This window comes from Gorilla gorilla, chromosome 10 (genome assembly GCF_029281585.2).
Source record: "Gorilla gorilla gorilla isolate KB3781 chromosome 10, NHGRI_mGorGor1-v2.1_pri, whole genome shotgun sequence".
NCBI lineage: Eukaryota > Metazoa > Chordata > Mammalia > Primates > Hominidae > Gorilla > Gorilla gorilla.
The window spans coordinates 53,550,747-53,570,237 of record NC_073234.2 but is presented as its reverse complement, the minus strand read 5'-3'; the positions used below and the strand labels follow the sequence as shown (position 1 = coordinate 53,570,237).

The following is a 19,491-nucleotide window of genomic DNA, read 5'->3' as shown; positions in this document are numbered from 1 at the left end:
TCAGCATATGGCTTTCATTCATGGTTCAAGCTGGCTGCTCAAGCTCCCACGATCTTGTCTGAAATCCAGTCAGCAGAAAAGGGCAAGAATGGGAATAACGGTACCCCCTGCCCATTAAGAATATTTCCTTTTGCATGCCATTGGTGAGGACATAGACACACGCCTACTTCTGGTTGCAAGGGAGGTTAAGAGTCTGTACTCTTGACAGTCATTTGTGTACCTAAAAACTGAGACTTCAGTGAGTAAGGAAGAAGAGGAGAGCAGATACTGAGGGGTAACCAGCAGCCTCTGTCAGGGGTCTTAATAAATATTCTTTAAAAAATAATGAATGAATAAGTGAGTAGATACTACTAGAAATCCAGGCTCACTACAACATGAGGAAAAGGGTTGAATTTTGCAATCCTGATTCTGCTACTGACTAAGAATGTGGCTTAATCTGAGCCTCAGTTGTCTAGGTAAAATTAAAGTGGTGAAGATAAAAATACCCACCAGAGTGAGAAAATGAATATAAAAGGACTACTTAGCACAGCTTGGGACATGGTAACAGCTTAACAAATGTTAGTTCTTACCTTTCTCTCCTGCAAAGCTAAGGCCCAGACCCTGGAATACAGTACTCTCTCCTGCATTTCTGTCTTTCTGTCTCCTACTGGACTACCTGGAAGACCTCTGAAGAGGCCTATGAAGGGCACAAGTACTGGGCACCAGTAGGTGAAGGTTAAGGCTGATAGCAGGGATAGTAAATTGCCTCTCCCAGTATAAAATTAAATCTGTATAATAAGTGAGACAATAATTACTATAAGAAAGACTAGCATGTTATTTCACATTCCTTATCTCACAACAGTGGTAATATTATCCCCATTTGACTGGTGAGGAAACAATCTGAATCATTAAGAAATTTGCTCATATGACCAGTAAGCAACAGAGCCTGGCTAGGTACCTGGGCAACATGACTTCAGAGCCTGTACCTGTTACCCCTGTGCTCTACTGACTCACTGTCTTGCCTACTGACTGTGAACATCTCTGGGAAAGGGCAGGACAAGGCCCTGTTTCATCTATCTGCAGGCTATAAACTTGCCCGAGGTATCTCTTCATACCTGACCGTTTTCTAGCATTGTGGCTTGAGTAATCTGTCTACAGATAAGAAGTCTTTTTCTGTATCTCTTTAGCATCTCCTCTTTCCCCAGTGTGGTCAACCTCTGCAACCACAGAAGCTACATCCAGAAATGTCCTTATACTCCTGTGTATTTGATAAAGGGGACTGGTTATTGGGGATGGGGACCACCAATCTCCATTTACCACCCTCCCCCCGCCGGCCGCCTCACTATCTGTATGCAATGATCCTTCCACTCTTCATATTACAGAATTCTCTTCCCCTCTTGGCTAGAGAGACTTAGTGAGTCAACAGAGACTTCACCCAGATACCACATTCTTCAAGCCATTCTGAAAAGACTCTAGAGCAAAAGTATCACTGCCAGCCCTGCTCTAGGGAAAAGGCAGGGAGACAGACATTGGAGGGAGGCCATATACAAAGAAGACGCTCATTTCAAGTTTTCTTCAATGACTTTAATTGGAAACTTGAACCTTCTAAACCATAGTTCACACCCGGCTCTGTGGTACAGCATTTAGTTCTCAGTGGGGTTGGGGGACAAATGCATAATTGAGGTTAAAATAGGGAACTACAGTCTCTCTGGTCTCGTAGAGTTATTCAAATTATGGCTGCTGGATAAGGCTTAAAATAATTATGTTAATGACACCAAGCTATGGGTTCCTTCTTCTTCTGGTGCTGAATCATCCTCCTATGAGGAGAACTCTTTCAAAAACAAAATTGGTGATCAAAATACAAGTCTGTGGCTGCACTAAACATCCACAAGTGGGAAACTTCTTGATGCAGATACTGAGCCAGACACAAAAACACTCAGGCCTGGAGAAGGCCACCCCACCCCCAGCCCATTCACTGCACCAACCTATTACCCTTCTCCATTCAGCATTGGAGTTCTCCCAGACTCTGTTCTGAGAGGATCTAACTCTGGAAAAAACCAAAGGCCCTTGCTTGATTACTGTGGTCTTACTTCTTTGAGGACCCCAACACAGGGCTGAGTGGTAGTTTACAGAGCTGTGTATAATAACAGCCATTATAGTAATCTTGAATTTCTATCAGCTGTTCTTCCTAAGAACAACTGAAAACATCTTCACAGTAAAAATATCAGGGTTTGCCCTCTCACCAACCCCAAAAACAGGAAAGTGGGCAAACCCCTTCCCTTTACATTAAAGGGAAGCATGAGGCCTGGTGAGGTCAAAGGACTTCTTCCTAGTTCCCCCACACATCAGGGCAGAGAGCTATGGAGGGTTCCTACCTTCTCTGCTTGGACTCTGTTTCTTAGTCAACGTTGCCAAAATTCTAGAGGATAAAGGTTTGACTGTTTATCCACATTTTTCTAATTTGTACATTTTATCTCTTTCCCATGTGGGCACTTTGGGATTTAGGAATGCTTCTCATTGCTTTGAGATTTGGTGATCCCTTCCAGTCCTCTCCCTCTTCTCTCTAGTCCAGAGAAGATAGCACTTCAGGCTCGCAAGAGCCCTCATGCCCCTTTCTGGCTCGAAGTTCTATTAGGTGGAAGACACTATGTAGGCTGTGGCGATGTACTTCTTGCCATTCCCATAGGTGGACTTGTCCCAGGTGTATGTCCGGACGGCTAAGGGATATCCTCCCAGGCTTAACTGGCACCTGTGGGGAAAGAGCCTGAAATCAGAGGGGCTCCCCACTTCACCCTGCCTCTCCCTGGGCTGGAAGGATCAAGCCCAACTGAAGCAGAAGGGCTCCATTCTGCTTAAACAGCCTTAAAGACAGAGCTGGCACTGCTTTCTTCAGCAGCTGCCTCCAGCTCCCCATGTGCAAGGAGCCATTTCAAAATCTTTGCCTTATTTCTTGTCTTCTTAAAGAATGCTGTTCCTCATCTTTCCCAGAGCAATATTCCAAAATCCCAGATTCTGGAGGTGAAATCCTTAGAAATTAAACGTTTGCTTAGGGTTTCAGAAGTGGGAGAACTCAACGTGTCCGAATGTTAGAGAACTTGAAGCCCAGTGGTTCCTAATGGTACTTTCTGGAGCTCTAGGTTCCCCTAAGTAGCCTCAGGGGACAAATAAAGAGGCTGAGAGCTCTAGCACAACTCCATTTCTATTTCATATATTAAGGTCCTGCATAAGATTTCACTTTGGGGGAATGAGGGGAGATAATTTTGCTGCTAAGATGAAGTTTGGCAGCCACCAAACCAATCCAAAAACTTAACTGTTCAAGCAAGAGAACTGAGGCCCAAAGCACAGATTTGTCCAAGCCCTCTCAGCCTCTTTGTGGCAGAGTCCAGGTCTCTTGACTCTGTGATGGCTGAGGACAGCCTGCAGCCCCAGTCTGCCCCCCAGGCCTGGCTGGCCCCATTCTTACACTTTGCCTGGCCTGGCGATGAAGCACAGGGAGTAGAGTGCAAACTCAAACTCAGGGCTGCTGCCGATGAAAGCGGAGCCCACTTCCTTATAGTAGCCGTCCCAGTTGAACTGCATTGCCAGCACATCAGGGTAAGAATCCCACTGTGGAGGGAAGGGCAGAAAAGGGGGTCTGGTGAGTGCCACAGAGTGGAGTAGAACGGGTGCCCAATGGCAACAGTCAGACGGTATTTGTTGAGGGTCCATTAGGGGCCTGTGTGAACCTTCCAGGGAGACTGGATTCTTTAAATAGAAGAGGCAGTCTGCCTTGCTAAGGTGTCTGAGCCCACCCGGACCCTCTGCCTGGAGCTGCCAGTGCACATCTACCAGAAAGGCCAAAATCACTATCCATAGGATCCATCTCTGGATATCAAGGATATCACTGTTCCCAGTGGTCCTCACCCATGGAAGAGAAGGATCGTTTACTGCCCCCAAATTATTTCCTGGTACCGGGCAGCAAAGGTTTCTGTCTTATAAAGTGTATGAAGTTTAGCTCAAACTAGCCAGGCTGAAACTTTCAGCCACGTTCTAAGGAAACTGAGGCAGGGAGTAATTACATATCTTTGTTCTTCCCTCTGAGAATCCTCCCCAGGCCCCAGGCTCCCACCCCGATATGGTGCCTCCTGCCTCCTGCCTCCTGTCCCCTGCAGTTCTAGAGCCTTCACTGTTTGGAAGAGAATTCCAGTGTCCTGGCTGGCTAAAGTGGCTGTCCAGCAGGTGAGGACGTGATAGTCACAATCACCTGGGGCTGCCCCCTGAGAGTCAGGCTGAGAGACAAGTCGACAGTTTGGAACACAGAGTGAGAGCAGGATATCTGGGCACTGACAAGGCTTTTCCAGCCCGTGTACTCACAGGCCCATCGTAGATGTGACTGTAATAGTCAACCAGACCCTCCTTCTCCTCCAGGTAGAAGCGGATCCAGTTATGGAAGCCAGTAACCTTGCCTTTTTTGACCTCACCTATAATAAAGAGTCCAAGATGGATAATCTGGGCACCTTCCCCACCCTCCCCTCCAATCCTCTTTCTCCACCCCATGCCAAGGCTTCCCCCTTCTCCAGTCTCTGACTTCTAGCTGCTTGACCCCTTGCTGTGAGTCCCCAGAGTCTCTCACAGTCCTATCTCTCACCTCAGGAAGGCCCCCCTTCTGGCTCAAGCCCTTGGGAGAATCCTTCCTTCTAGTGATCCTGATGACCTCTCTCAGCCATTACTCCAGCAGCAAGCCAGGCTTGGTGGGAGTTTTATGGGGTAGAACAGGGGGGAACAGACCATGGCCCTCTTGGGAAGCAGCTGGCCAGGCTCTGGAAGCAAAGGACTGTTCAGAGGTAGGCAAACTTGCTCCCAGACACATGTCTTGTCCTAGATGTACCCCCTTGGGAGTCCCAGCATCTGGTCTTCTTTCCCCCTTAGGTACTCCAGAAAAGACTGTTTCTCAGAATGGCTCCTCAGACACCCCCCCTCCCCCTGCCATATGGGCAGGGGAGAGTGCATGGGTCCCTCCCTGCTAGCTGGCTGGACTGCTGATTAATCCACACCCAGGGCTGCCCTGCTCCTGAGCAAAGCCATTCCTCTTCATCCCTCCAACTCTTTCTTTCCATGAAAAGTGCTCCCACCTGAGAAGACATGTTCAAAGCCACTTGAGTCCCCCTCTTCATTGCCTCTTGAATAGAGCCCAAACCACATGTTCTTCAAGTCATCGACAAACTCTTGTTCTGAGCCATAGCGATCTGCAGAGGAACACAAAGGGTTTTGGAGAGGGGAGGCAGGGGCAGGTCCTGGGAGCGCTAAACAGAGACCTGAAGAGCTACTTGCTCCCACACGTCAAGAAACATGTGGGTTCAATCAACAAATGTGTTCGGCTGTTTATTCAATGATTATCTATGGGATGCCTATTTTGTGCCAGATCCAGATCTAAAGGCTGAAGATTCAGCTGGGAATAGCAAGGACACGGTCTCTATCTATATTACATTCCAGTGGAGGAGTCAAATAATAAGTAAACAATAAGAAATATGATTTCAGATCAGTGCTATGAAGCAGAGTAGCCCGTAATGACGGGAAAGGGCTGGCACATAAGTTGGGGGGGGGTCTTCTAGAAAGGAACATCAGAAAGGCCTCTGTGAGAAGGTAGCACTGATCGGAGAGCTGAAGGATAAGGAACTGGCTACACAAAGATCTGTGGGGAAGATTCCTCCATGTAGAGGGAACTGCAAGAGCAAAGGCTCCAGGCAGACTTGAGTTTGCTATTCAAAGAACTAAAAGAAGTCAGTGAGGCTGGAGCAGGAGGGGAGAGTGGTAGGAGAGGAGGTTTGAGAAGCAGCCAAGGGTCAGATCCTTCAAGCCATGGCAAGAAGGTCAGGTCTCAGGCAAATAGAAATAAAACAAAAAATGTTTTAGATTTACTAATTGCTTTCTGTCCACCTAGTGCCTGCCATTTTAAGTGCTTTCAATGTAACACTGAATCCTCATGTTGAATCTTCATATAAGCTTGGTACTAATTATCCCCAACTTAGAAATGAAGAAACTGAGACAGACAAAGTATAAAACTCATGCAAGATCACAGTTAATGAAAGGTAGAGACAGCACTTGAGTCCACTCAGTCTAGCTCCAGAGACCAATCTCTTTAACAACTCTATAGCTTCTTGGTAGTGCAGAGCCACTGAAGGATTTTAAGCAGGGGAATTGTATGATAGGAGCTTTTAAAAGATCACCCTGGCTGTGTATGTTAAAAAGGCAATGGGGTGGTATGAGTGGAAGCAGAGAGACCAGTCTTGAGGCTCATGCTTTGTCTACGTAAGAAGTTGATGGGGCTTAGATGGTGGTGTTAACTCCGGAGGAGGAGAGAGAAGCAGTAGGCCCAGGACATATTTTGAAGTGGGAGTGACGGACATTACATTACTGATGGAGGAGATGGGAGTAGGGAACTTTGAGGTAAAGAGAACAATTAAATCTAACTACTAGGCTTTTGGCCTGAGCAACCGGATGGGCTATGCCGCCATTTATGAAATGGGGAAGACCCAGAGAGGAGCAGGTATTTTTGATGGGAACCAAAAATTCTTTCTATACTAAGTTCTGTGTGAATATCGGTTAGATAGCTAAGTGGAGATGTTGAGAAGGCCCTTGGGAAAGTTCAGGGCTGGAGATTTCAATGAGGGAACCGTCAAAGATTGACTGTTTACTGCCCACAATTTTACATGCTGAATACAAAAGAGATACCAGACATATTCCTTCCTTTCAAGGACTTAAAACACATTTGGAAAACAAGACTAAATATACATGAAATAACAGAATGGTTTCACACACTGAATAGTTCCCCTTACTGAGCAAGGACTGAGTGCCAGGCTTTCTACTGGGTGCTTTATAAGCAGTCATCCTCAAAAACCCCATTTCAAAGGGAAGTCCCAGAGAGGTCAAATAAATTGCCCAGGGTCAAGTCACTAGCAAGTGGCAGAGCCAAGATTTAAACCAAGTCTCTCTGGCCCAAGGCTATTGTGGACCACACTCCAAACTCTGCAGAGGTGCCTAAAGCCAGAGTGAGCTGGGGCAGGTGCAGCCTTCACAAATGTGGTGGGATATGAATTATCATAGAACTTTAAGGATAAGTGGGATTTGGACAAGGAGAGAGGTGAGGAGAGAGTGAATAACGGGACAGCCTGGCCTTGGCATCGGAACCCTGAGTTCCAGCCCCAGCTCCGCTTCCAACTCATTTGTGGCCTCAGATAAGTCTAGCCTGTCTGGCCTCCGTTTCTCTCATTTGAAAAGCCCTTGCTCAGTCTAGACCTCCAAGATTCTCTTGTGTATTTACTACGAACAGAACGCCAGGGGGCAGCACAGGATTGCAACTTCTTCATAGAGTCACTCTTGTGTCGCTGTCACTTTACCTAAAAACAGTGTCACCAACTCTTAAGGGAGGCAGCAGCTCTGTGCCAAGGCACTCTCAGGGACAACGAGGGAAGACCCGGACAGAGCCACCCCTGAGACAAAGCCCAGCTGCCTGGAGTTGGGAAAGGAATCTGCAGGACAGTAACAAACACAACTCCATGCCAAGAAGTCCTACAGCCAAAATCTTTTTTGGTCTGACTCAAATGTATCTCTATCTGGAGGCTTTCCAACCACAACTCTTCCCGATAGGACTTCCCGCTCTGAACCTTTGTTGATTTTCTGATGTTGTTTCCCCAGCCAAAAGGTGGACTCAGCCAACCCGATTCCTGGACTTTAGTGCAGGAGGAGGGAGTAGAGTCAGCGACTCTACCTGTCTGAAACATGGTGCTGACTCCAGGATCGTGGAGGTGGCTGAGACGTGCTCTGGGTGGGGGTGGGATGTGAGGGGAGGCTCACACCTGGCAGAGAACCCTGAGACTGTAGCAGAGGGTGGGCGTGCATGAGGCAGTTAACATGAAGTCAAAGGTGGGGTGATATCCAAGCCAGCCAGCCAGAGGATGTGCTAGCTCCTGGTTGGGTTCCTAACCTCTCCTTGGTTTCCCCCTGGCCTCATCCCTCATCCCTCCCAGATGTACACTGACGTCCACGGAGTCCCCACCGCCTCCTCACCTGCCCTCCTAACCTTCCCCTCCCCCACCCACCTGGCTTCGCTCAGACACACTCATGCGCTCTGGGGCCTGGGGGTGCTCACTCACTCTGGTGATGGAGGAAGCTGTAGAGCTCCTTCATGACTGCTGTCTTCATGATCTCTCTGAGGAAGGCGTCCTGCTCAGCCAGCTCCTGGGCACTGAAGTGCTCCCCATGGCCTGTCGCCCGCTGGTAGTTGTTGAGGAGGTTGATGAAGGCTGCATAGGTGGGCTTGGAGAACAGCTTCTCATTGACATAAGTGAAGAGTCTGGGGGAGGCAGAGGGGAGCCCCACTGAGAGCCCCAAACACGGGGCAGCGACCCCTCCAGAGACTTCTAGACAGGCCAGGGGCAGACAGGCGAGGGCTGGGTTCAGGAGCTGGGGGGGGCACTTCGGGTACTCTTGAAAGTCACACATCAGGTCACTTTTCTTCCACCTCATGTTTTGGAAGAGCTGTTCTATCCTCAGCCTGGCCAATCACAGAAACCCTCCCAACTGGATATCCACAGTCCCTCAAGATGGCTTTGTCTCTGGAGACCTATTTTTTTCTGCTCTCCCTTTGATCGTGCCTGACTTGAGGATAAAAAGTTGAGGCATCAAAAGAAGCAAGGATAGGGGCAAGATTTAGGGGGTAGAAAGAGGAATTGTGGGAACTCACGGCTTTGGGCAGCGATCCACTTGGTTTCTGGTCTCTGACGGGGAGATGCAGTTTTGGCTATTGAGAACGATGTCTTCCTTCTGGGCTTTGTTGGTGTCTGCCCTGTAGATCTTCTCAGAGATGCTTTGAATCTCCTCTTTTGTTATGGCATCACTGCTGTGGGAGAAGCCCTCTGGGAGGAATTGGGAGAGGGGTGGCCACAGAGCCAGAGGGAAAGGGGGTCGGGCAGGAAATTACCTGTGTGCATCCCCTCCTGGGCACCTTCAAGAAGCCAGCAAGGAGGGAGGGGGGCCACAGTTGGACACCCTAGTGGTGGACAGGGGCCCAGAGCCTAAAGGACGTGTAAAATCACCACACGGCATTGCCCACAGAATGTCCCCCGCCCCTTCCCCCTAGAAGGGGTCTCACGCTTGAGCATGCATCAGAACCACCTGGAGGCCCTGGTAGTACAGGACAGTGAGTCCCACCCCTAGAGTTTCTAATTAAGTAGGCCCGGAGTGAAGCCCCAGAGTTTGCGTTTCTAACAAGTTCTCAGACATTGCTGAAGCTGCTGGTCCAGGGACCACATGTTGAGAACCTGCTCTAAAGTCCTTCTGTCTCTGCAGCTTAGCTAAGGGAGCAGAAGACTAACCGTGGTCACTACACAGGCTCTCAAAATTCTTGCAGCAGTTCCCAAACTCTTGGCAGCGGGCATTGCAGTGACATTGGTGGTGCTTGTCAAAGGCTTCATAGCAGCGGCCCTGGCAGGAGGTGGGTGCCGAGTACAAGTCTGAGAAGAGAGGGGTGGTGTGTCCCGGGCTGACCTCTAGAGGTCGCTCTGAACGCCCCACAGGCTGTCGCTCCCTAGCCTGGCTGTCTTCACTCTGCCCAGTAAAGATCTCCAGGGAAGGAAAACAAACATACCTAATTTGTGCACACCCTTCACAGTCAGGAAGTCCTTTCTGATGCCGAACTTTACTTTCTGGCCTGCTGTTTTTCTAATCTTCTCATTCTAAAAATAAAATCTCTTCCACTTCCCTCTCCAGGCCTCAGGCTCTCTTTCCTAGCTACCCTCCTCCCATGGCCCCCCAGGCTGGCTGAGCGCCCCCAGGCTTCTTCCTGCCCAGGTTCCCAGAATCCAACAAGCCTCTCTCATCCGGCTGAGGCCTGGGCCTGGTGCCACTGCCATGGCCACCCCTGCTTGTCACCCTCATGTCCCTCCTGCTTTATCTTGAGGGCCCCCCTTTGGGGAGGCAGGCTCACTGCTGGCGAGGGCGTCTTCTGTCTCTTCCTCCAGCTGTGGCAATGGCTCTGACTCTTTGTGGTCCTCTGCAGGTAGATAGAAAAATAAAGTCACCAACAACCTGAGAATTCCCCTGCTGCTTGGTTTATGGTTCTCTGTTTCCCCAGCCTCAGGGGACAAGCAAGGGCACTGGAAGCAAATTCTGAACAGGGGCTGGGGTCCAATGGACAGGCACCAAATAATGACGATGAAAACAGAAAATGGAAGATGTTTCCAATGGAAGACACATTATAGAAAACTTATAAAAAAGGAAAATAATTTCCCCAGGTGACACATCTGGATTGAAAACTCTGACTTTGGTGATGAAAACTCTGATTTAACAAAAGTTGACAGATGGATAGAGCCTTGATGCTGTCCTAATGACAAAGCCCTCACTTAGGAACATCCTGTACCTAGAAAAACTTCTCATCAGAGTTCAGGGTAAATTCTCAGGGCCTCAAGGAATAAGAGCTGTTTCCTGAGATTCCAACTTCCCTTCTTTCTTTGCCCCACTTGGAAATGGCCACAAAGACTGCGTCTAGGGAAAAGGCATGTTCAGAAAAGCACATTCCTATTGCTGCCCCTTTCCCTTCACCTGCAAGCTGAGTGACTGTAGCTCAGCTCTGGGTGGAGAAGGGTGGATTTGAGGTTGGGGGTGATGCAGGGGGGAGAAATGTTCCTGGGGACTCTGAGTTCCTCTCTCATCACACAGTGGAATAATCCCCCCACCAGCACCCCCTCCACACACCCAACAAACAGTACTGTTACAAAGTGATTCAGAATCTACTAGTGAGTTTGCTGGAAAGTTATTACCATCAGAACTACCAGTTAGGTTATTCTTCAGTCAACAAACATCTTCTGATCACTTACTATGTGTCAGGTTGTGTTCTAAGTGCTGGCAATCCATGGAGTTCTGAATTCAGCCACATTTTATGCTAAACAGAATTTTGTGTGCTGAGCTGGAATCCTAACCATCATTTCCAATATGTTTTTCTATAGGAAAGGGGTTCTGAGTTGCAAATCAGAAACTTGAAGATGAAATGGCTACTACGCTGGGTATTGCCTTTATCTTGAATGCCAGCCTGATGGTCCAAGGTGAACAAGCCTTCCTGTGTTTTCTGAATGGTAAGAAAAAGTGGGGACACAAGGACAGCAGAAAAGGCATAGGCTCTGATTCCGGCTGATCTCGGCCTGGGTCTCCCTGCCTGGGGAAGGAGGTGTATATGTGTGTGCTAATATATATGTGGTGCTAATGTATAATACATATGCTTATATGGTGATATGGTTTGGCTGTGTCCCCCCTCAAATCTCATCTTGAATGGTAGCTCATATAATTCCCACATGTCATGGGAGGGACCTGGTGAGAGGTAATTGAATCATGGGGGTGGGTTTTTCCTGTGCTGTTCTCGTGATAGTGAATAAGTCTCATGATATCTTATGGTTTTATAAAGTGCAGTTCCCCCGCACTTTGCCTGCCACCATGTAAGATGTGTCTTTGCGCCTCCTTTGCCTTCCGCCATGATTGTGTGGCCTCCCCAGCCATGTGGAACGGTGAGTCTATTAAACCTCTTTTTCTTTATAAATTACCCAGTCTCCGGTATTTCTTCATAGCAGTATGAAAATTGACTAATACATATGGTGTTTTTGTATAAATTGAAAAAAAGCTTCCATACGAGTGGAAGCAGCTCTGTGGGTGCTTGACTGGCTACCACCTTTGGGCAAATTCAGAAAACGCACTCGTTTCTCTCAGCAGACACAACTCTTCACCAGGGCACAAAACCTGATGAGAAGGATACAGACTGGATTTTGGTCCAGCTTGCTGCTTAACTAGGTTCCCTTGTGCAACACACAACACGTGCAACGCACAACCTGTGCAACGATTATGCAGTGAAATTGATGGCCATTACCTAACGTGGCTTCAGTGACCATGTTTTCAAAACTGGGAGTCAGAGTGCATGGCTTGACATCAAGGCTTTGTGTCACAAAGCAGAACATCATTAATCTGGGAGTTGACAACATTGGAAGCACCTAAACAAGTTGACTATTTGTACAAGATTTTTTTCAAGTATTCATTTAAAACTATGCAGTTAAAGGTGGTGCATGTCCTGTTCTAATTGGTAGGCTGGAAATGATGGTATGGAGATGTTGCACCACGTGGTCCCTTCACTAGAGGAAGAGTGGTATGAATCGTGTCCGTCACTGTGACACCATGCAGTCTTCCTGGCAGTACACAAGTTGTGAGAGTTTGCTACCGTTTTTACATTTTTGTGATTTAAAGTGTTGAATAACAATTAATAATGTCATACATACTAAAGTATTATTTTTATCATTTTACCCTTTTTTAGAATTTGGTACTTAAACCTTCAAGATGTTGTTAATACTGATATTTCAGACAGAAATTCTAGGTAAATGACATCTACTGTATTTTAAGTTGGGGGCATCCTAGAAAACCTGAGAAAAGTGGTGGCCAAATTCCTGACCCTGCCTCTGTCCCTCAGTGCTTTCTGTCCAGACCCTTAGAGCCCCTGTGAGTCCTGAATGCTGCTCTGGCCTGCTGGACACCCAGGCCAGTGGCCCCTTAGACAGGCTGGACATGCCTTCATCTCACAAGGAGGCTCACCAGTACACAGATGTTCATAGTCTTCACAGCAGTTCCCATGCCGAAGACACTGGCGGTCACACTGGCAGGCAGCGTCCCGGTTAAATTTCTCATTACATCGAGATGCACAGGATTCCATTTTTCCTATGGGCAGTAAAAGTCACCAACTCAGCTCTATGGAGACCCTGTTCTCCCCAAGGTGCCTCCTGCAGGAGGGTTCACAGACCAGGGCAGGAGTGTACCTGGCAGGGAAGGGCATTACTCTCTGCAAAGGAGAAGTACATCCACAGCCTCCCATGCACAACATAAGCCTCCTCCCCACCACCCAACACCCACCAAATATTTCAAGGCTCATCAAAGAGACCAGGATCACAAACCCAAATCCCTATTTGGGTTAGGCCCATAACATAAGCAAGTAAAGAAGCAGGGTATGAGGCAGTAGGAAGAAATGGAGACTGTGACAAACTTGAGAGCAATGCTCCATCTGAAATTTGCAGCTGATGCTCAGCTCTAGCCGATTGTGGCCATGTTGGGATGTGTGCTCAGTGTTGCCAGAGCCTTCCCTTTTTTTTCGAGATAAATCTTCATTTTTATGTGAAATTTTCCAACCTTGTAACACTTTAAGCACACCAAAGAAAGAGGTCTGTGAACTGGGTGTAGCCCACAGGCCCCCTTCACCTGTCATGTCATGCTGCCCCAGGGATGTCCCCTGCCCCTGACCCTCCCCTGGCTCTTATTCCATCCCTGTTATGTTCTTTGCTTCTTTGCTCTTGTCTCCCCTTCTGGTCTTCTCTGCACGCTCTTTCCCCCTGTGTCACATCTTTCTGTTCTTTCCCGTCTTTGGAGTACATTCAGATGAATTTATGCTCAGGGTGGGGAATGAGGCGGGTGCGGGTGAGAATTGGGCTCTGGCATAGCATTCTATTATGTAACCACAGACCACATCCCCCACTGCAGCCAAATGGTTTGCAGAAGCAAGCTTTTGGTCGCAAGGGACATAAGACAAGAGATTTTGAAGGAACAGTGGAAACCCACTATCCACTCTGGGCTTTAAGGGTGATAATAGAGTCTGTTCGATTTGAGGTTCCTGAGGTTTGGATTTCATGAACGCTGGGTTCAGAGGTCATACTGTGGGTTACAGAGAATGTCAAGATCAGAGTCAGAGTTACCATCAGCATCAGAATTTGTATCAGTGAGGAAACTGAAACCTAATTTGGACCAGGATTGGGGTTAGTTAGGTTAAGAACTACAGTTAGGATTTGGGCTTCAGTTAAATTAGTTGATAAATTAACAATTTTGTATTGATATCTGGGTAAGGAATAGGAATAGACTTAAGATGACATTCGGGGTTGAGGAATGTGTCAGGATGAGAAAAAGATGAATAATCCCTGTTTTGTTTGGGGGCTTGGTTCTGGTTATGATTCAATACAGGTATAGTATCTTAATTTAAGCCTGGAGTGGGTTAGAGCTTAAATATTAGAGGTTGGGTTTGGTTACCAGTCCCTAGTATTGGATTCTGGGATTAAGGTTGATACTGCGTCTAATGAGGGACAGCATAGCAGAGAGGTTAAGAACCTAGACTCTGGCGCCAAACTGCTTGAGGCTGGAATTCTGGTTCTACTGCTTTCTAGCTATGTGATCTTGGGCAAGTTGTTTGAACTTCTGTGCGTTGGTTTTCGTATCTGTAAAAGTGGGATGATAATGGAGCCTCTCTCATAGAATATTTGTAAGAATTAAGTGAGTTAATATGTGTAAAGCACTTAGGACAGCAAGTGACACATAGTAGTACCATAGAAGTATTTGTTAGGTGAATAAACGGTGGCAATATTTCATGCCCATCTTCCAAGTGACAAGTGTTCAGACTGGCTGGAGCAGTCTTTCCCTGTGTTGTGGCCCCGTCGACACACTTAATCTAGCTGACACTCTCCCAGGGTTTCAACAGGGCCATCCCTTGGGCTGGGTTGTCAGCACATCTGTGTTGCTGGTTTCCTGGCTGACTTCATCACTACAGGTCTGTATTCTTTACATCAGAGAGGCATTGGGTCAAGGTTAACCCGGGTCCTCAGACAACTTCACATTGTCAGGCCTCCAAGGTGGCCAGGAAGGCAGGTTTCCAGTCCCTAAAAGAGACCAGGCCCAAGGCCACTTGTTCCTTCAAGCCCGCAGGAACTCCTCTCGAATGTTAAATGATGCTCCCTTGGAGCCTGAATGCAAAGATCTTAAGGAGAAATTTTCAGCCCATCAGCTCCCTGCTCAGTCAGCCTGGCAGTACACCCAGAATCCAAAGGGAGAGAATTCAGGCAAATCAGGGCAATGTTTTTAATGGGCCAAATCAGCAGAGTCCAGGGAAAGAATTCACTTCATTCCAGCAGCTGGCACCAGTTGAGAAGGGTTGCAAGCGAGCAGTCAGCTGGACGTGCAGGAGAGCACCCCCGCCGGCCCAAGCTGAGTGGGCTTTTTCATCTCTGCTCAAGAACTTTGTCTCCAGCAACAGCCCCATGCCAGCACTTTCTCACATTTCTCTGTGCACTTAGTCTGCTTCAAGGTGACCTTGGGATTTGACAGTGGAGTGCAGGGGTGGGAGGAACTTTTCCTCATAGGCACTTTGCTGTGACATTCTGGGGACACTCTGATGAGTAACTAGTCACCCTAACAACTCACTCCAGCATCCCCACACTGCACCATTAACACCAACACTCTGAGTAAGCCTTGCTCCCCAAGCCAGGTGCCTGAATCACTGCTGTAGTAACCTATGCCTCTTGTTCCTCTGCCTCACCTCTCTCACTCTCTGCCTTTCTTCATCTGAGCCTTTCCTCTCTCGGGTTCAGATTCTCCCTCCATTCCCCCATGAAATGCTCAATTTCTCTGCACTTTCTAAGACTTCAGTATGCCAGAACAGCCACTCCCTATCCATACTGGCCATCAAGGAAGCTTGGTCCCAAGCCTGGGTGGACACAGCGTCCTTGTACACTGGTGCTCAGCCCCTCTGATGACTGGGACATCCTACACATCTGTACCTTTAGAAGGCCCCAGATGCTGTTTCCATGGAGACCTAGTCAACCAAGAAGCCTCACCCCTTGGACTAGCTTCCTGCCTCCATTCACAACCAAAAAAATCAACCAAGGTTCTCCACGGACATCCAGCTCATAAAGGAGGACCTGAGGCTGTCAATGATTCCCCATGTGATTCATATTCTTGCCTCTCAGTTCTGAGATGTTGGGATAGTATCAACAAGTGCAGAGCCTCTTCCCTGCCACCTTAGGAAGCCTCACACACTTGACCTCACTTCCCCATCGATCCCACGGCCAAAGCAGATACTGCCCTCCGACCCAGCAGCAAGAGCTCCACCTGCACTTCTAAAGCCACTGCTACCTCTGCCCTCAGGGATGTCCCCCCAGGGACCAAATATCCAGAGTTGCTCTCCTTCCCTAAGGCTGGAATATGCCAAGCCCACTGGCCACCCCTACACATTAAGCCCCCAAGTTCCACCTTCCTCTCCACCAACAGGGCTGAGGCTGGTGGCTCCCAGGCCCACCCTCATGCTCTCCCACTGCCTCTCCACCCACTAGGGCCCAGGCAGAGCTGGTTTTTGGTAAGATGCACTATCTCATCCATGGTTGGGAGGCACAACTTCCTCTTCCAGGGGTTTTCCATTTAGAAATCCCATAAGGGTCTCCTTTCCACAACCTAGTTGGAAATGACCCCAAGTGGAAGTTTCTCCCAAGAATATTTATAGTCATAATCATAGCAAATTTCCAATTCACTGAGATCTCACTTTGCACCAGGTGCTTCTCATACATTATTTCATTTAATCCTTCCCCCAGTCCTACACAGGAGCAACCCAGTGGAAGGATTCTTTCTCCTGTGGGCAGAGGAGGATTCTCCCCACACTCCTCAGCTCAGCCCCTCCCTTGGCACTCCTTCCCACCCACCCACTAGCTACCAATTAACCCATCAGCACCAGCATTTTGCACAGTTACTAAACAGGAACATGGTCCTGTTCCTCTGCCAGTCCCATCCCCTGGACCTCTCATAACTGTGGGCCAGATCCCTTCTGTATTCTTCAATTCTCCTAACACTGCAACAGAGATCCATTCCTCTGACCCCTGTACAGCCCCAGATAGGACATGGCCCACCTCCTGGTCAAAGGTCCTTTCAGTTTCCTCCTAAGCCTGCCCACCTCCTAAGGCTCTACCCAAAGTAACATAACACCCTAGACAACCTCACCTGTCACCAGGCAGTGGAAGGAGTGACCAAGGGCAGCCAGGCCACTCAGACCCCATGGACACCAGCCCTAGCTTTATACCTTACAGTGGCCCCAGACAACAAAATCTTGGGGAGATCAAAAGTCAGGCTGGACTAAGGGATATTTGGGGCTGATCCTCCAAGATGTCAAGAAGGGACTTCCATGAAATCAGACCATCAGCCCTGCAACTCTTTCCACATAGTCCAGTGCATTCCAGGACCAACGCCTGCACCCTCAGACAAGGACAACCCAAAAGTGCTCTGCGAGTTTAGGACAGAGCTCACCCTCCCTTGTCCCACGGCCCTGCCCTCTACCAAGTTCTCCAACTCTCTGCTTCTTTAGGCAAGATCCCGCCCCACCAGCAATCCCATGCCCGCCAGATAGTGACTTACCAGCCCAGGCCAGGCCGCACAGCACGGCCAATACCAGGGAGATGCAGGCCCTCATGGTGCCCAGTTGGAGGCCAAAAAGGGAGTGGCTGTTGGACTTTCACTAGAGTCAGATGAATGTCACAGCTCTCAGACGAGCCTTATTCCTCAAGCTGATCCTTTTAAAGACACCAGGACTTGTGGAGCTGGTGTCTCCAGATCCTTTCGGGAAGAAAAAGGGGAGGGAGGGACCCTAGATGGATAGGAGGTGGGGCCCTACAGCTGTTTGAAGCCTGAGGGAAGGTGACTAAGAAGGTAGGTAATGCCAGATGTTGAGAACAGGTAATGCTAGCTGTTTGCAGCTTAAAAAATAGGTCATGCAGGCAGGCACACCAAGATGGGTCCAGTTTGGAGGGTTCTTTGTCCAAATTAGGGACACCCATGGGCTGATCTTTGGGTGATCCCCACCAAACAGACACCTACTTCCAAGTCTCAGACCTGACTTTCCAGGGGCCACAGGTTGGATTCATCTTCAAATTCCTGGAGCTTAGCATGACACTGGCACACAGTAAGGTGATTGGTCCAAATTTGACAAACAGTAAGTGCCTGAGCAAGGGTTGGGGTCATTGGACAGAGAGATAGAGGATGTGTTGGTCAGAACCAGTGCTATTCTTATGACCACCAAGCCCAGCATAGCTAAATCAGCCACATGTAGAGCGCATGGCTAAATCACCCTAAAATATTATGCAAATGACTCTTACTGAGTCAGCCTCTGGGGTTTAAATGTTTCAGATTCCTTATGAGGCAGGGGAGGGGCAAGAGGCCTCTTAAAGGCAACCGAAGGCCCACTCTTCTTCCCCTGGGAGCCCAGGGTTTCACTCCCTTCACCCCCACTTACACTCCTCTCCTCAGGAACTCCTCCCCAGTGAGGTTCTTTTGTTTCCAAGTCCAAAAGAAGGGGAGCAGCTCCCCGTGACTGTCCAGTTTTCCCCGATAATAAAGGTAAAATCTGCTAAGTATGACGCCCGTGCCAGAAAGAGCACTGCATGGGGATTCTCAACCCTCTCAGGAAAGAAAACTATCATATAAAAAGGCAAAATTGGTGAACAGTGGAGGCCACTCTATCAGTGATTTTTTTCTGGAGGTTGGGAGTGGAGCACGTCTTCATCCAGTGTGCTTTAACAGGAGAAGTTTCTTCCTCTCGCTGGTCTTCAGCTTTCTCATCTGAAATGATGGGGTTGGATCTGACAATCCTTTCCAGGTTCTCAGACTTTAATCTCGAGTTTTCCTGCCCATGCGCCAGGTTGAACAGTTGCTGGTGGGTTAAAGAGAATCCCCCAGCCTGTTGCTGTGTAGAGGAGTCCAAACATAGGGACTCAGGGGTAGAGAGAAGGACAAGCCTAGGGCAAGCAAACTTTGCAAGGGGCTCACACAGGAAGTGCAATGTATGTATATATTTTGAGATGGAATCTCTCTCTCTGTCGCCCAGGCTGGAGTGCAGCAGTGTGATCTCGGCTCACTGCAACCTCCATCTCCCCGGCTCAAGCAATTCTCATGCCTCAGCCTCCCAAGTAGCTGGGATTATAGGCATGCACCACCACACCTGGCTAATTTTTGTATTTTTAGTAGAGACCATGTTGGCCAACCTGATCTCAAACTCTTGACCTCAGGTGATCCGCCCACCTTGGCCTCCCAAAGTGCTGGGATTACAGGTGTGAGCCACTGCATCCAGCCCGGAAGCACAACTAAAGAGTGAGCCTAGCCCTTCTCTTCCAGAAGGAAGCTGGTTAGAATGAGTAAGAGCAGAAATGGCTGCTTCATTTGCATAGGTTTCATTTACACAACCCAAAAGCAGGCTGAAGAGTCACTGCCCCTCAGAATCCTCATCCTCCCTGGGTTGGCACCACATAAACGTGTCTCTGACTCCTGTTGTTTAGGGGACAAAGGAGGGTGTCACTGGCTGGCCTGGGAAGCAATGATGCCTCAGAATTTGGGAATGAATGGTCTGTCCCTTCCAAGTGTCCAGCTGGGTGGACCCTAGCTGAAGCCAAAGCTGTCAGAGTGGAGTACAGCCTGGCTAGGTTCTCCTAGTGTCCAGCTGAACTGGCCATGCGATGGCGTTTTGAGGGCAGGAGCTCTCCCCCCATTAATGGAATTTTAGGTCAGGAGCAAGGATTGGAGCTGGGGAAGACAGTTAAGGATGACTCCATAGAGCCCGATCGTTCATCTGAGTACCCAAGTGTTTAAAACTGCATCCTTCAACAAGAATAACAGCCTTAACAACCACCAGCAACATTGACTGAGCACTTACCACGT

General features: G+C 48.5%; 1 protein-coding gene and 1 long non-coding RNA gene across 3 annotated transcripts in view; one reads left to right on the top strand and one right to left on the bottom strand.

Annotated features, from left to right (window-relative positions):
- Nucleotides 1–19,491, top strand: part of LOC129525725 (uncharacterized) — a 33,997-nt gene that overhangs the window by 2,240 nt on the left and 12,266 nt on the right. For both annotated transcript variants that reach the window (XR_010129336.1, XR_008670163.2), the window contains exons 2-3: nt 10,962–11,087; nt 11,414–11,513. This is a non-coding gene — a long non-coding RNA (uncharacterized lncRNA). The remainder of the gene's footprint in view (nt 1–10,961; nt 11,088–11,413; nt 11,514–19,491) is intronic.
- Nucleotides 1,549–18,024, bottom strand: ENDOU (endonuclease, poly(U) specific). Its single transcript, XM_019038437.3, has 10 exons — nt 17,200–18,024; nt 12,583–12,705; nt 9,944–10,009; nt 9,333–9,470; nt 8,702–8,873; nt 8,112–8,311; nt 5,091–5,204; nt 4,333–4,439; nt 3,443–3,585; nt 1,549–2,728 (listed from the first exon to the last, which is right to left on the bottom strand). Exons 1-10 carry the CDS (start codon nt 17,252–17,254, stop codon nt 2,611–2,613), a joined length of 1,236 nt encoding a protein of 411 aa, XP_018893982.2. The 5' UTR covers nt 17,255–18,024; the 3' UTR covers nt 1,549–2,610.

What these genes read in the sequence shown, in the direction of transcription:
- ENDOU (XM_019038437.3), bottom strand. Translation starts at nt 17,254, where the DNA reads ATGAGGGCCTGCATCTCCCTGGTATTGGCCGTGCTGTGCGGCCTGGCC. An exon ending in CTATGAACATCTGTGTACTG is followed by an intron (nt 10,010 to 12,582) that starts GTGAGCCTCCTT and finishes ATCTACCTGCAG; the next exon opens with AGGACCACAAAGAGTCAGAG. An exon ending in GTGGATCGCTGCCCAAAGCC is followed by an intron (nt 8,312 to 8,701) that starts GTGAGTTCCCAC and finishes TGCCTCCCCCAG; the next exon opens with ACTCTTCACTTATGTCAATG.